This window comes from Pongo pygmaeus, chromosome 12 (assembly GCF_028885625.2).
Source record: "Pongo pygmaeus isolate AG05252 chromosome 12, NHGRI_mPonPyg2-v2.0_pri, whole genome shotgun sequence".
Lineage (NCBI taxonomy): Eukaryota > Metazoa > Chordata > Mammalia > Primates > Hominidae > Pongo > Pongo pygmaeus.
In genome coordinates, this window is record NC_072385.2 from 94,644,681 (window position 1) to 94,661,220 (window position 16,540).

Sequence of the window (16,540 nt, forward strand, 5' to 3'; positions counted from 1 at the left end):
AATCAACTATTGCCTCTCATACCAGGAAGCCACATCTCCCCCACACCTGATGGAAGAAAACAAGTCCTCCAGTTAAAATTTGATCATCTTCCAAACATTTAGGAAAATGTTCTTTCAAGTGCAAAGTAATTTAATATGTACACATTTTGTACAAGTGAGATAGGAATTCTCAGTGTTTCAAATGCAAATGAGCCATATGAAAATTAAGATGCCTTCTAGAATTGTTTTGCTCTGATCATTGCTGATTCCTTTCCCCGTGCTTTTACATGCCAACTTTATCTTTTAGAATATTTTCTTTAAATGTTATAAAGCCTAAAACTGCACATATGGAAGAGACATTTTCAATTTCATCAGAGCAGCCCCTCCTGAGCCTATTTATATGGAGAATTTGTGAGCTTATACTTTGATTTATGAAAAAGATTTACATGTGTCATCTTGCTTCAGCTGACCACATAATTTCTTAAAGCAATATCAAATAGGCTGCCTCACTGTTTGTGTAAGAAATGACATATGTTCCTGCATTGTAATTCATACTTATTGTAACCAGGTCTGTTGAGTAATGCTGGTATCTTGTTCTGTGTTTTTATATTGGTGTAGAAAGGGAACCTTGAAAAGTCATTCAGGTTTATCTCTAGATTCCACGGCAGGCTCTCCTTTGTCTGTCTCATGAGGCATTGATGATTCTATTTTTAAAGCTAGCTAGAGAAAATTACATACAAATTCCAATACAGAGCAAACAGTGGACCAACGACAAGGAATTGCCATCCTCATCAGTAACGCCCTCGGATAATTGTCGTCTGCTGTCCTTTGCTATATCACCATTCCTTATCCTTTTCTCCTCCTGTCTAAGTCATCTCAGGACCCAAGCCGATCCTCCTGGATGTGTTGTCTAAATAGCTCATGGCCAGTACTCTCTTGCAAACGTTTGCATCCATAGCCTCTATGAAACTGTACAGCTCAAAACTAGTGAGTGCATCTTAATCAGGTTGGTTTGTAAACACAAGAGCAGGAAGATTATCTTTCAGTTAATATTATTTCATATCTCTTACAAAACAACAAAGCAAAGCAAACCCCTCAATAACTGAGCTGAATTTACTTTGGGATATTTTCCCAACCAAACTTGACATACCTATGTATATATATATATAATATAAATATATATATACATAGTAATATATATATACATAATAATATAAATATATATATATTTTCCCAACTAAACTTGACATACATACGTATATACACATACGTATATACATGTATTTGTAAATATATACTTAAAATTATAAATTTTGCAGCACCATATTAGGTGCCTTTTATCGTGGACATCAAAAATGATGCAGAATATTTAAAAGTACTTTTAGTTTGCTAACAAGGAGCTCATATAAAATAATAGCATAGGGCTATCACTGTTAGGCAAAAAGGCACAATCAGTGATATTCCTATCAGGAAAAATTAAAGAGTATTTTGTTAACTCATTTCTGCTCCTGTGTCTGGCATACTTAACTGAATGTTGTCAAATTTTGCAAATACACTTTATTCCAGAAATTTTCTATGTCCAGCACCAAGAGTTAAGGATATATTATTATTGAAGAAACATAATATCCTATGTTCATGTCTAAAAGTCTTCCGCATTTAGAAACACATAAACTCCCGGAGAATCTCATTCAGTTATGTAGAAGCATCCATTTAATAAGGAATTATGACATCTAAACAATAGCTTTTTGTTCACGGGAAGGATTTTTTTTTTTTTTTGAGACAGGGTCTTGCTCTGTCACCCAGGCTGGAGTGCAGTGGCGCAATCACAGCTCACTGCAACCTGTACCTCCCCGGCTCAAGTGATCCACCCACCTCAGCCTGTAGCTGGGACTACAGCGGGTGCCACCACACCTGGCTAATTTTTAACTTTTTTTGTAGAGATAAGGTCTCGCTATGTTGCCCAGGCTGGTCTCTAACTCCTGAGCTCAAGTGATCCTCCCACCTCGGCCTCCCAAAGTGCTGGGATTACAGGAGTGCGCCACCACGCCCAGCAAGGAAGGACTTTTTAAGTGAGCTGATCTGATCTGGCCTACATTCTTAGTGTAAATATAACCTGTTAAGTAAGGCCTTCTTATTTTCATCTTGTTATCAGGAATATACCTTTTCAAATTTGTATATTTCTTGCTTTTTTTCTTTTTGAGACAGGGTCTCACTCTGTGACCAAGGATGGAGTGGCGCAAGCGTGGCTCACTGGACCCTCGACCTCCTGGGCTCAAGCAATCCTCCTGCCTCAGTCTCTCAAGTAATTGGGACTACAGGTACATGCCACCACGCCCAGCTAATTTTTTTTTTTTTTTTTTTTGAGATGGAGTCTCACTCTGTCGCCCAGGGTGGAGTGCAGTGGCACAATCTCGGCTCACTGCAAGCTGCTCCGCCTCCCAGGTTCACGCCATTCTCCTGCCTCAGCCTCCCTAGTAGCTGGGACTACAGGCGCCCACCACCACGCCCGGCTAATTGTTTTGTATTTTTAGTAGAGAAAGGGTTTCACTGTGTTAGCCAGGATAGTCTCGATCTCCTGACCTCGTGATCCACCCATCTCAGCCTCCCAAAGTGCTGGGATTACAGGCGTGAACCACCGCACCCGGCCCCAGCTAATTTTTTGTAGAGAAAAGGTCTTGGTATATTGCCCAGGCTGATCTCAAACTCCTGGGCTCAAGCAATCTGCCTACCTCGCCCTCCCAAAGGATTCCAGGTGTGACCCACCACACCCCGCCGGTTTCCTGCATTTTTAACAGGACGATACCATGGGTGCAAAGAAAATGAGAAATAAAAGATAAAAGGCAACTTTCCTGAACAATTTATTTTTAGCTTTCATAATGTTTTTCATTTAAGCCTTCTTATTACCAAACCACTCATACTGCTCTAGCTATCCTAAATATATATCTCTATATATTATGTATCTATACAGATAATATATTTATGCATATCCATATATACGCACATAAAATATGATATACACATACACATGCAGAAAATAAGACAGTATTCCATTGCCCATTTTGCTTGTAATTATGTTTCAAATAACAACGAAGTTTTTGGCAGGGATGGTGGGGTGACTGTCTTTCCTTATTTTTGCTTGCATTAAAAAATTAATTCAAACTAGCATTTCTCTTTTGTTTCCTCAGACAAATCCATCACTTAGGTGTCACTGGGGAGGGGACAGGAGAGAGCATCTAATGCTTAGAAAAATGCTCTAATATAGTCATATTACCATGAAGAAAAATAAAAAGGCCAGGCACAGTGGCTCATGCCTGTAATCCCAGCACTTTGGGAGGCCAAGGCAGGCGGATCACCTGAGGTCAGGAGTTCGAGACCAGTCTGGCCAACATGGTGAAACCCCGTCTCTACTCAAAATACAAAAATTAGCCTGGCGTGGTGGTGGGCGCATGTAATCCCAGCTACTCGGGAGGCTGAGGCAGGAGAAACACTTGAACCCAGGAGGCGGAGATTGTAGTGAGCTGAGATCATACCACTGCACTCCAGCCTGGGCAACAGAGCAAGACTCCATCTCAAAAAAAAGAAAGAAAAGAAAAGAAAAATCAGTTTCTGATGCCATGTGCCTGTTTAATTGTCCCTGGGTGGCCCAGGCCACAGCATAGCATTGCTGCTGCCTGCGTTGCCCAGGGTCCCAAGTCTCAAGCTGTAACTCCTTCCTGTTTCAAATACATATCTTTCACCTCTGTACTACACAAATTCTCTCACACCCTTCAGCCCATGAACAACAGTTGCTCTTCAGCATCTGGTTCCCAAATTGTGCAATGCCTTTTTTTCTTTTTCTTTTTCTTTTTTTTTTGGAGCGGGGACAGAGTCTCACCCTGTCATGCCCAGGCTGGAGTGCAATGGCGCAATCTTGGCTCACTGCAACCTCTGCCTCCCAGGCTCAAACGATTCTCCTGCCTCAGCCTCCCCAGTAGCTGGGATAACAGGTGTGTGCCACCGTGCCCAGCTAATTTTTTTTGTATTTTTAGTACAGATGGTGTTTCACCATGTTGGCCAGGCTGGTCTTAAACCCCTGACCTCGTGATCCGCCTGCCTCAGCCTCCCAAAGTGCTGGGATTACAATCATGAGCCTCCATGCCCAGCCTGTGTAATGCATTTTTTATCTTTAGCAAATAGTCTTGTCCCGGACTCTTCACCGAAGCCTACTTGATCCCGTAATTATGAGTTTCTGTTAGGCTCTTGTGCAGTTTCTGGATCACCTGGGTTCTGTCTTACTTATGCCAACTTTCAAGCCTTTTAATTTGTTTATGCAGTTCCTTCCCGATGCTGTCCAAATACTGCGCCATCATGGTGAGTGACGCCGCCTGAACACTCCTCTGTGCTCCGCCTCTTTGTGGCCCCTTCCCGCCTTGGTTTCCTCAGGCTTTCCACACACACGTATCTTATCAGGCTTTCCACACACACGTATCTTATCAGGCTTTCCACACACACGTATCTTAGGGTCTCCAAACAGTTTTTTGTTTGTTTGTTTTTTAGTTTGTTTGCTTTTCACAGTATTTTCAGGCCATTCAAAATGCCGACTTTGCCTATTCTTAGAGCTCCAACATAAAGGACATTTCGTTAGACCTCTCTCAGCCCTGGAGGCCTATGTGCTTGGGCTCTGTCTTTAGTCTCTATTTCAGTCCTGGTGATATTTGAATGTAATTGTTCCAACTTGCCCCAACCACAAAGCCCTTTTAGGAGATCACTTTTTGAAGATTACTTCAACTAGACTGAATTGCTGAAAAGTTGTATTCAAGAAGCTTTTGAATCCTTGGGATAAGGGAGATGATTGAGTAAAGGGTAAAAACTAAGTTCTCGGGGAATGAAGAGTTGAAACAGAAAGTAGGTTTTTTTTTTCCTTCTAAATTAGGTGTATCATGGTTCTTCATTGCACTTGCAGATTTCCCAACCACAAAATTAAGGTTATTTTGAAAATCTTTTTTTTTTTTTTTTTTTTGAGACGGTCTCTCTCTGTTGCCCAGGCTGGAGTGCAGTGGCATAATCTCAGCTAACTGCAGCCTCCACCTCCCATGTTCAAGCGATTCTCCTGCCTCAGCCTCCCGAATAGCTGGGATTACAGGCATGTGCCACCATGCCCAGCTAATTTTTGTATTTTTGGTAGAGATGGGGTTTCACCATGTTGGCCAGGCTGGTCTCGAACTCTTGACCTCAAGTGATCCACCCACATTGGCCTACCAAACTGCTGAGATTACAGGAATTAGCCTGACCTGAAGACGTTTTGTGCTCCTTTAGCTTACTTGCCATAAAATTACAAGTTTCAAAAAAGTTAGCACTTTCTTAGTCATTTGTCACCACTATTGATTTCTAATCCTGGTCACAGAATTCTCAAAAAAAAATATTTTTTTTAATTAAAAAATACCACCAGAAGAGGAATGATCCTAAAATTTTGCAAACATTAATATCCTTAAAAAACCGGAAGGCCAGGCGTGGTGACTCACATCTGTAATCCCAGCACTTTGGGAGACCGAGGTGGGCAGATCATGAGGTTAGGAGTTCGAGACCAGCCTGGCCAACATGGCGAAACCCCGTCTCTACTAAAAATGCAAAAATTAGCCAGGCGTGGTGGCAGGCACCTGTAATCCCAAGTACTCGGGAGGCTGAGGCAAGAGAATCGCTTGAACCCAGGAGGTGGAGGTTGCAGTGAGCCAAGATCGTGCCTTCGCACTCCAGCCTGGGTGACAAGAGCAAGACTCTGTCTCAAAAACAACAACAACAGCAACAACAACAAAAAGAAAAACTAAACACTGGGGAGTCAGTGTTAGCTTCATCACAAAGATACAGATTTTTAGGACATAAAGATAAAATGCCACTCACAAGTTAATGTTCTGCATATGTGTTTGTTTGTTTTATCTTTTTTTTCTTTTCTTTTTTTTTTTGGAGACAGGGTCCCACTCAGTCTCCAGGCTGGAGTGTTGTTTGTTTTATATGAAAATTAACAACTTCATTCTTGTTTTAGTAGAAGACTAAAGGTGTTTAAGAGTAGTAGTTAGGACCAGGCATGGTGGTGCACGCCTGTAATCCTAGCACTTTGGGAGGCCAAGGTAGTTGGATTGCTTGAGCCCAGGAGTTTGAGACCAGCCTGGGCAACATGTCAAAACTCTGTCTCTACCACAAAAAATACAAAAGTTAGCCAGGAGTGGTGGCATGGGCCTGTACTTGGGAGGCTGAAGTGGGAGGATTCCTTGAGCCCAGGAGGTCAAGGCTGAAGTGAGCCATGATTGTGCCACTGCACTTCAACCTGGGTGACAGGTTTGCTTGAGCCAGGAGGCAGAGGTTGCAGTGAGCTGAGATCATGCCACTGCACTCCAGCCTGGGTGACAGAGTGAGACCCTGTCTCAAAAAATAAAATGAAATAATAAGAGTGGTCATTAGAGAATATAAATAGAAAAATCATTTGGTCTGGAAGTTTGGACAGCTAGGTTCTAGGTCTAAACTGCAACTCTCTGTGTATCCTTGACACAGCATTTAACTTTTCTGTGCCTTCTGTAACTTTGCTGTTTTCTCATTTGGAAAGTAAGAGAGTAGTGAAGCTAGATCATTTCTAAGTCTCCCTTTCAACTCTAAACTTCTGTGATTCTCTATGGCACACAGTGTTTGTATCCTGGTCATGTCTCCCACTACAAGAGGCTTTCTAGAGAGTGTTTTTCATTAACAACACCATGATAAAATTGTAGTGTTTATGATCTAGCCAGGAGCCAGGAGTTATCTTCCTCTCTCTCATCTCTGTCTTCCTGCCTTGCTTTCACACTCACGCGAACACACACACGACTACACCCCACTAGCTCCATCAAGCCAATAATAGTTTACAGGCAACCATCTAACACAGGTTACATTTTCTAAATGAAAGTGGGTTTTGAAGCTAATTATCACTAGATTTTAATGAGTGTAAATAAAATAGGTGTGTTTTTAAAATGCAGAGTAATATGTAATCATTCTTTGATGTTTTCATCAAAGAATTGGAAATGATGCATATCATCAAGGAAGAACATTTAATCAAGTTTTAACTTCAGCAACACTTTTAGTAGTTTCAGTAAATGATAATTAAATTTTACAGATATATCTGAATTGTATACATTTTTGTTTCAAAAGCAAGGTCTCAAGTCGGGTGCAGTGGCTCATGCCTGTAATCTCAGCACTTTGGGAGGCCAAGGCGGGCGGATCACGAGGTCAACAGATTGAGATCATCTTGGCCAACATGGTGAAACCCCGTCTTTACTAAAAATACAAAAATTAGCTGGGCATGGTGGCATGCGCCTATAGTCCCAGCTACTCGGGAGGCTGAAGCAGGAGAATCACTTGAACCCAGGAGACGGAGGTTGCAGTGAGCTGAGATCGCACCACTGCACTCCAGCCTGGCAACAGAGTGAGACTCTATCTCAAAAAAAAAAAAAAAAAAAAACAAGGACTCAGGCTCTCTTTTTTTTTTTAGATGGAGTTTCAATGGCACTATCTCAGCTCACTGCAACCTCCGCCTCCTGGGTTCAAGTGATTCTCCTGCCTCAGCCTCCTAAGTAGCTAAGATTACAGATATGAGCCACCACACCAGCTAATTTTGTATTTTTAATATAGACGGGGTAAAAAAAAAAATATATATATATATATATATATATAGACGGGGTTTCACCATGTTGACCAGGCTGGTCTTGAACTCCTGACCTTGGGTGATCCACCTGCCTCAGCCTCCCAAAGTGCTGGAATTACAGGCGTAAGCCACCGCGCCCGGCCTGGCTCAGTCAGCTTTTAATTTACCCCAAAATTTGCTCAAGCTGAGAATTGGTAATCCTACTCAACAGGCATATAAATGACTTGTATTTTTAAAGTTAAAATTTTTCTTTCTGTTATGAACACTACTCATTGATTATATGTCTAAATATTGTCATATTGAAGATTCTGTGTGTCCATTTACTATTTTAGAACATATTTGTGTAGAAGAAGGTATATTTCAAATCACTTGAAGTTGTAGCTATATGTTAGTTAACATTGATAATTAGCCTAATCGTAATTTAAACTACTAGAAACAATTCACTAAAAGCAATTTTAGTTTTATTATGTTAAATATACATAATATTATGGTTTTTAAAAATTTAGCTTAAGATACTCTGAAAACCCACATATAAGATTAAATATTTTGGCGACTTTATATTTGTATATATAACTTGACTATGTTCTTTAGCTTATTTTAATAAAAGAAATATTTCTGTCCCCTAATTTCTATTCAACTCAGCTATTCATTAATTTTCTAATACTTCGTATTTAAATGAGAAAAACTGTCATCTTCATATGTAAATTCCACAACTTGTTATTTAATTTCCTATTGGTTGGAATATCTGAACAGCTGGCATGGCAAACTTTTTTTGTGTGTGCCTTGGGTTGGAAATTCTTACAAATGGAAAAACTAACAAAATATTTTCCAGTCTAACTAACTAGATGCTTATCCTTGAGAAAATCTTTACAACTTTACTTTGAGGCTGTAAGATTCTTTTTCTTTCAATTTATCAAAATATTTATCTGATCCCTTATAATACTGAAGCTACAGGATATGAAACTTTCTTGCATCTTCATTTCCAGGCTATCACAGTAATTTCTGTTGTGGGTTGTAAAAGGTGAAAAGGGCTGAAGACCAAACTCAGACTGATGATCAAAAGAGAGAAAAACAACTATAAAATAATGAATGAGGTCACTATTTAAATATGCTCCAATTCTTTTATTTTCTTTTGAACTAATAGTTCCGCTTTTATTCTTTTTAATGGCGTCTGTGTTAAAAAGAGCATAGCAGATTGTTTCCATTGATGACTGTGACAATTTCTCCTAGCCTACATGCCTTTTGCAATAATACTTTGCCACTCCTTTTATCAGGAGGTGAAGTTGTCCTCCTCTGTCCCTACCTTGAGTCCAAGCTGGCCTTGTGATTTCCTGAGGCACACAGAATGCAGCAGAGGTGATGCTGTGCCATTTCTGGACCTAGCCCTTGGAGGGCCTGGAAGCTTCTGTTCCCTTTCTGGGGAAGCCAGCTACCCCGCTGCAAAAGAGCTTAGGCTGGACTATTAAGATACCACATGGAGAGAGACAGAGACCCTTGGAGAAGCACTTAAAGGGCCAGACACATGAGTGAAGACTTCCTGGACCTTCCAACTCCACGCAGCCACCCGCCAAATATAGCCAAACAAGGATCCCCAGCCAGCACCAAGTGGAACAGGTTAACTGCCCAGCTGAGCCTAGCCAACCTACAGAATTGTGAGAAATAATAAATCATTGTTTTAAGCCACCAAATTTTGGGATGATTTGTTATGCAGCAATACGTAACTGAAACAGAGTATATATATATATATATATATATTTTTTTTTTTTTTTTGAGAGAGAGTCTCACTCTGTTGCCCAGGCTGGAGTGCAGTGGCACAATCTTGGCTCACTGCAACCTCTGCCTCCCAGGTTCAAGCAATTCTCCTGCCTCAGCCTCCCAAGTAGCTGGGACTACAGGCACACACCGCCACGCCTGGATAATTTTCTGTATTTTAGTAGAGACGGTTTCACCATGTTGCCCAGGCTGGTTGCGAACTCCTGCGCTCAGGCAATCCACCCGCCTCGGCCTCCCAAAGTGCTGGGATTACAGGCCACCGTGCCCAGCCAAAACAGAGTATATTTTTAGATTGCATTACAGTTGAACACGTTCCCAAATAATATGCACAGTTAAGATAAGGCATAAGATCTGATGTTATTTAACCTAGAACTCTAAGTACATTCTAGGGAGTCTGTCCTCACCACCTACCCAGTCAAGGCTGCTATACTTCCAAGGGTCTCATAAAACATGTGTGAGCACCATATAGGGGAAATCTAAAGCAGTGTATTAAAGAAATGGTCCAAACATTGTATTTTACCAAATATATGAACACATGCTAGAAATTTGCTCAAGTTTGCTAGGCGTGGTGGCTCACGCCTGTAATCCCAGCACTTTGGGAGGCCAAGGCGGGCGGATCACGAGGTCAGGAGATGGAGACCATCCTGGCTAGCACGGTGAAACCCCATCTCTACTAAAAATATTAAAAAAAAAAAAATTAGCCAGGCGTGGTGGCGGGCGCCTGTCGTCCCAGCTTCTCGGGAGGCTGAGGCAGGAGAATGGCGTGAACCCGGGAGGCAGAGCTTGCAGTGAGCTGATATCGCGCCACTGCACTCCAGCCTGGGCACAGAGAGAGACTCCGTCTCAAAAAAAAAAACAAAAAAAAAAAAGAAAAAAGAAATTTGCTCAAGTTTTCACAGTGGCCTAAAAGGAAACTTCCATTTTTGTTTTTTTCTTTTTTAAGGAGCAGGAGTCTCAAGGGCCGGGCGCGGTGGCTCACGCCTGTAATCCCAGCACTTTGGGAGGCCGAGGCGGGTGGATCATGAGGTCAGCAGTTTGAGACCAGCCTGACCAACATGGTGAAACCCTGTCTCTACTAAAACATACCAAAAAATTAGCTGGGCGTGGTGGCGGGCGCTTGTAATCCCAGTGAATTGGGAGGCTGAGGCAGGAGAATCTCTTGAAACCAGGAGGCGGAGGTTGCAGTGAGCCAAGATTGTGCCACTGCACTCTAGCCTGGGCAACAAGAGCAAAATTCAGTATCAAAATAAAAAAAACTGAAGGAACAGGAGTCTCACTATGTTGCCCAGGCTGGCCTTAAACTTCTGGGCTCAAGTGATCCTCCCACCTCAGTCACCCAAGTAGCTGGGCATGGCTTTTTTTTTTTTGTAGAGATGGGGGTTCTCACTATGTTGCCCAGGCCAGTTGAACTCCTGGCCTCAAGCTCTCCTCCTGCCTTAGCCTCCCAAAGTGCTGGGATTACAGGCAAGAGCTACCATAAGCGCCCTCATAGAATTTTTTTTAATGCAGTAGTTGCCATGTTCCCTCCCCAAGAAGCATGAAACCTCATCTTACCCAATTGCTTGTATCTTCCATTTGGTGGCTTTTACATTCCTAATATGAAAAGGCTCTTATCTTACAGCAAAAAAAAATGTCAGGTTATTTTCTTTACACCAATTTAGTTCATTGACACTCTTTGAAAAAGTTTGCTTATTGTTTAGCAAACACTATCACCTGGAGAAAATCAGCCCTCAGTGGATACGCAGCCACCAAGAGGAAACAGCCTAATAAGCTTAACCTGAAAGACATAAGACCTCACCAGAAAACTTAAAGGAAACACCAACAGGAACATCATGAAATAAATCTGACTATGACTCCAAGAGATCTCCTGAGGGATTGGAATGATCACAGGCAGAAGAGTGGCTGGGGTCGTATCACTAAGTTTTGAAGAAAAAACATTTTTGGTTTGGAAGACACAAAACAAATTTAATATTGCGTCTATTAGACAGTCATTGTGTTTCTTATAGTGATTAGGTGTAAAAAACAATTAGGGAAAGGATAGGCGAACTGGGCTAGAACCACAATTTTTTTTTTTTTTTTTTTTCCAGACAGAGTCTCGCTGTGTCACCCAGGCTGGAGTGCAGTGGCATGATCTTGGCTCACTGCAACCTCCGCCTCCTGGGCTCAAGCCATCCTCCCACCTCAGCCTCCCAAGCAGCTGGGACTACAGATGCACACCACTATGCCTGGCTAATTTTTGTATTTTTAGTAGAGACAGGTTTCACCATGTTGCCCAGGCTGGTCCTGAACTCCTGAGCTCAAGCTGTGTGCCCACTTCGGCTTCTCAAAGTGCTGGGTTTACAGGCTTGAGCCATGGCACTCAGCTCAGAAACACAAATTTTAATTAAAGCTGTATATTCTGGCCACTAAAATCATATGAGCAATTTATTTTCCTGAGGCAGTGAGGAAGTGCTATGAGTAAGAAGAAAATTCAGTTCTAATCCTTGAGAAATAGTTGCAGTGAAAAAAATAGAAAAGGAACCATTAGAAGTACTAGCTGGTGGCCAGGGGTGCTGACTCACGCCTGTAATCCCAGCACTTTGGGAGGCTGAGGCGACCAGCTTGGGCAATGTGACGAGACCTCATCTCTACAAAAGATGAAAAAATTAGCCAGGCATGGTGGCACACACCTGTAGTCCCAACTATTAATACTAGGGAGGCTAAGGTGGGAGGATGACTTGAGACGAGGAGATGGAGGCTGCAGTGAGCTGTGATCAAACCACTGCCCTCCAGCCTAAGCAACAGATCAAGACCCTGTCTCAAAAAAAAAAAAAAAAAAAGGAAAAGAAAGTACTAGCTAGAAAGAATCCATGCTTGTGGCAGGGTGTGGTGGCTCACACCTGTAATCCCAGCACTTTGGGAGGCCAAGAAGGGTGGATCACTTGAGGTCAGGAGTTCAAGATCAGCCTGGCCAACATGGTGAAACCCCATCTCTACTAAAAATACAAAATTTAGCTGGACATGGTGGTACACACCTGTAATCCTGGAGGTTGCACTGAGCTGAGACTGAGCCACTGCACTCCAGCCAGGGCGACAGAGTGAGACTCTGCCTCAAAAAAAAAAAAAAATCCCTACCTGTTATTTATCTTGAAGAAGTCCCCATTTCAATATCTTTTTTCCACTGTTCCTCCCTCCTCTTTCCTAATTACTCTCCTCTCCAGCTAATATCTACTTTTCTTGGATTTGAATCCCTTTCCTATTCATCAGTTTCATCCTTCATCAAATCCCCAGTATTCTACTCTCTGCTCTGACAAAGATCGGTTCCATTATCCAATTTCCTTCTTCCCAAATTTGCTAATCTCCCCCTTCTACTACCTACAATTTCCAGATCAGAGAAAATCACTCTATATTTAATTGTGTCTAATATAAGAACTCCCTGCAAAAACCAGCGCTATTTTATATAAACTACATTTGAAAATAACCTTAGATTGAATTCAAATAAATCCCTACAATATATTTTAAAGATTGATATCTCTCTGGATGCTGTACACCTTCTTATTTTTAAAGGTAATCCCATTTGGGAAAAACAATCCTTCACCAAAATTGACTCCATCAAATATTCCCTCTAAATTATGGGTTCTTGCCCAGGCGCAGTGGCTCACGCCTGTAATCCCAGCACTTTGAGGGGCTGAGGCGGGCGGATCACTTGAGGTCAGGAATTCAAGACCAGCCTGGGCAACATGGTGAAACCCTGTCTCTACTAAAAATATAAAAATTAGCCAGGTGTGGTGGTACACGCCTGTAATCCCAGCTACTTGGGAGGCTGAGGCAGGAGAATCGCTTGAACCCAGGAAGTGGAGGCTGCAGTGAGCCGAGATCGTGCCACTGCACTCCAGCCTGGGCAACAGAGCAAGACTCTGTCTTAATTAATTAATTAAGCGTTCTTAGTCATGAATTGACTTCAAGGCATTCATTGGAATTCCCCTCTTCAATTTCTAAATACAATTTCCAGATGTAACCCAGGGCTGCTACTGCTCCAAACTCCTGAGAGCTCTACTGGGTTCACACCCTGAGAGCTCACAGTACTTCCCACCTACAACAAAGTATCTGCATACCAGCTTGCTTTTCCCTTCTTGTTGAGCCCTTTTTGACTTGAAAATTGAGCAAGACCATAACTAAATCTGCACTATTGACTGGTTGGCCTAGAAGAGATTAAAAATCCCTTTCTCGTTCTGCTTTAAATATTTAACATTTAAAAATTAGAATGTAATTAGAAGTTAGAGTTTCAAAGCAATCCCACTGAGAAGATTAGGGAGATTAAGTACCAGTTTTAAAGAGATAGCTTTCCCAAGAGCTGTTTGTCATCGGTATGGTGAGAAAATGGATGTGGGGCTGGGGTGGTAGGACTGTTGGGTGACCACAGGGCAACAGGAGGGCACTGGGGCTTTTCTTAGGGGTTGGGAGTGGAGGGCACCACAAGAGAGAAACAGAGATGCTGGAAATTTGCCTATAGCAAACCGTGTCTGCTTTGGAAATTTACCAACTCAGACCTTAGCCGTCTGTTCTTCCAAAGAGATCCATCAAAGTGTAGGAAAGTGGAAAACACCTTGGCTGGGATCTAGGGCCACCTCTGCTACCTAACCTCACAGCATTGGGTATGTCCGCTTCTCTCGCTGGCCCCTCAGTCTGTAATAAGGGGTATCGAGCTGCATTAGATGATTTTAAGGATTCTTCCAGCTAAGACACTTTGTGAAATGATGTAACAGGCCGGGGCAGTGGCTCACGCCTGTAATCCTAGCACTTTGGGAGGCCAAGGTGGGTGGACCACTTGAGGTCAGGAGTTCGACCAGCCTGGTCAACATGGTGAAACCCCATCTCTATAAAAAATACAAAAATTAGCCAGGTGTGGTGGCCAGTGTCTGTAATTTTAGTTACTCGGGAGGCTGAGGTGGGAGAATCATTTGAGCCCAGGAGGCGGAGGTTGCAGTGAGCCATGATCATGCCACTGCACTCCAGCCTGGGCAACTGGGTGAGACTGTCTCAAAAAAAAAATTAATTAATTAAATAAAATGACATAACAAACAGCTGTCATCCATCTATTGTCCTGCCCCTGTGTCCCCATCCACCCTCCTTTTCTCAGGTCTGTTGCAGATTGAATTGAGAGGTGAGCATAGAGAGAGGGCCTGGCTAGGAATCGCGCTCCTCCCGCTTCACAGGGAAGAAACTAGTACAGCATCTTTCCACCTTCCTGATCTGCTCTGAGATCTCCATTCTCCGTCTTGTCTGCTGTGGAGAGCTGCTAGCACTACAGTGGCAAATGGATCCTGAGGGTGTAGTTGCTTTGCAAGAAAAAGCCCAGCTTTTATTTTTTAAGCAAGCCAATGATAGAGGTAGAAGATGTTTTGTTATTCAACACTGGGCTTGGTTTTTGTTTTGTTGTTGCTGCTGTTCAGTCTTGCCTTTGTAAGCACTTTCAACTCCTTTTTGCCATATGATAGCATGCCATAAATAGATGAGCTGGACGCCACTCCGAAGAGGAAGAATGCTGTTCTTACCTAATAAGTGCACAACAGGCCCTTTGATCGATAACATTGACAAAGAAGAATGTGCATAGCTATTAAATGCAAGTGAAATTGAAACTTCAATTTCAAATTGCGAAATTCCTAAGGATTAAAGTAAATCCTTGGCCAGGGTCCCAAGAAGGCTCCATCTAGCAACACTGCCAGAAGATTTTCCAGCACTCTCTCAGTATGTAAAAGTCCCAGAACATCATTTACAGTATTTTGAATTTTATCTGAACTTGCTAACTATCACTTACTTTATCTTGGACAAACTTAGTGTTTTTTGTTTTTTTTTTTTTCCTAATTGTCAGAAATTCTAAACCCTTAGAACAATAATGACCAATGCAGTTTAATATTTTAGGGAATTTCACAGCATCAAAACAGGGAAGAAGCATGAAATAACTGGAGAAATCTCAAACCTAATGTAGTAAAAAGGAAAGAAATAATTTAAATCAATATTCTAAATATAAAGCAGCTATCATATATTGAAATACAAATCATTAATACATAATAGAGCTAAATTATGGCTTTTTCAACTCATTTTAATTTTACCCATTTATGCAAATATCATAGTTACATATACATACTATTTTTACTTTTTAATTAATGAATAAAAATAATACATAGCGTATACAGATGTTGTTTTGAAGTAATATACATTGTGGAATGGCTAAATTGCGCTAATTAGCATATACATTACCTCACATACTTATCTTTTTGTGTGTGGTAAGAACACATATAGTCTATTCTCATAGCAATTTTTATAAATGCATTACATTGTTATTAACTAGAGTCACTATGTTGTACAACAGACCTCTTGAACTTATTCCTTCTAACTGAAATTTTGTATCCTTTGACCAACATTTCCCCAACATACATGTACTATTACCTCTTTTCTGATTGCCTTTAAGTTCTTCGTACATTAACCAGTTCAAGAGAACTAAAGTGCATTAAGCCTTCGTCAGATGCCAGGCATTGTACTGGATGCTTTATCTATTTTCTCTTCTTTACTTTCCCAGACAACATAGGAAGTAGGTTTTGTTATCCACATTTTACAAATGAGAAATCTCAGGTTCAGAGAGGTAGCCAGAAAGCGGCAGAGCCCCTTTAAAAATTTCAGAAAATTTCCACCAAATTTTTAACTTATTTTTGCATTTAAAGTTGGTAAGCACTGACTCCCTAAAGCCAAGTCCCTTGCTTGGGCCATTTTCAATTTCCCATCAACTTTTACATCTTGATAACTTGTGATTTCTCTAATGCCAACCTTAGTTAAAACAACTGTGTAAGAACACTGTGTCCTTAGCATGGCTACCTCCCAACTATAACAAAATGATCTTTTTTTTTTTTTTTTTTTTTTTTTTGAGACAGAGTCTCACTCTGTCGCCCAGGCTGGAGTGCAGTAGCATGATCTTGGCTCGCTGCAACCTTCAACCTTCGCCTCCCACATTTAAGCAAGTCTCCTGCCTCAGCCTCCCAAGTAGCTGGGATTACAGGTGTGTGCCCCCATGCCCAGCTAATTTTTGTATTTTTAGTAGAGACAGGGTTTCACCATGTTGACCATGCTGGTTTGGAACTCCTGACCTCAAGTGATCCACCACCTCAG

The 16,540-nt window shown here is 41.6% G+C and overlaps 1 protein-coding gene across 3 annotated transcripts in view; it reads left to right on the forward strand.

Moving 5' to 3' along the window:
* The window catches only part of CDKL4 (cyclin dependent kinase like 4), a 72,892-nt gene extending 64,973 nt beyond the window's left edge, over nt 1–7,919 (forward strand). The window contains exons 10-11 of one of the 3 annotated variants that reach the window (XM_063648799.1): nt 1–125; nt 7,472–7,919. In XM_063648799.1, coding sequence (XP_063504869.1) covers nt 1–102 — 102 coding nt within the window. In that variant the 3' untranslated portion in view covers nt 103–125; nt 7,472–7,919. Of the gene's footprint in view, nt 1,143–2,184; nt 3,272–7,471 lie in introns of those variants that run through there. The other 2 variants (XM_054475504.2, XM_054475502.2) reach the window with 2 other exon arrangements.
* Nucleotides 7,920–16,540: the final 8,621 nt, after the last annotated feature.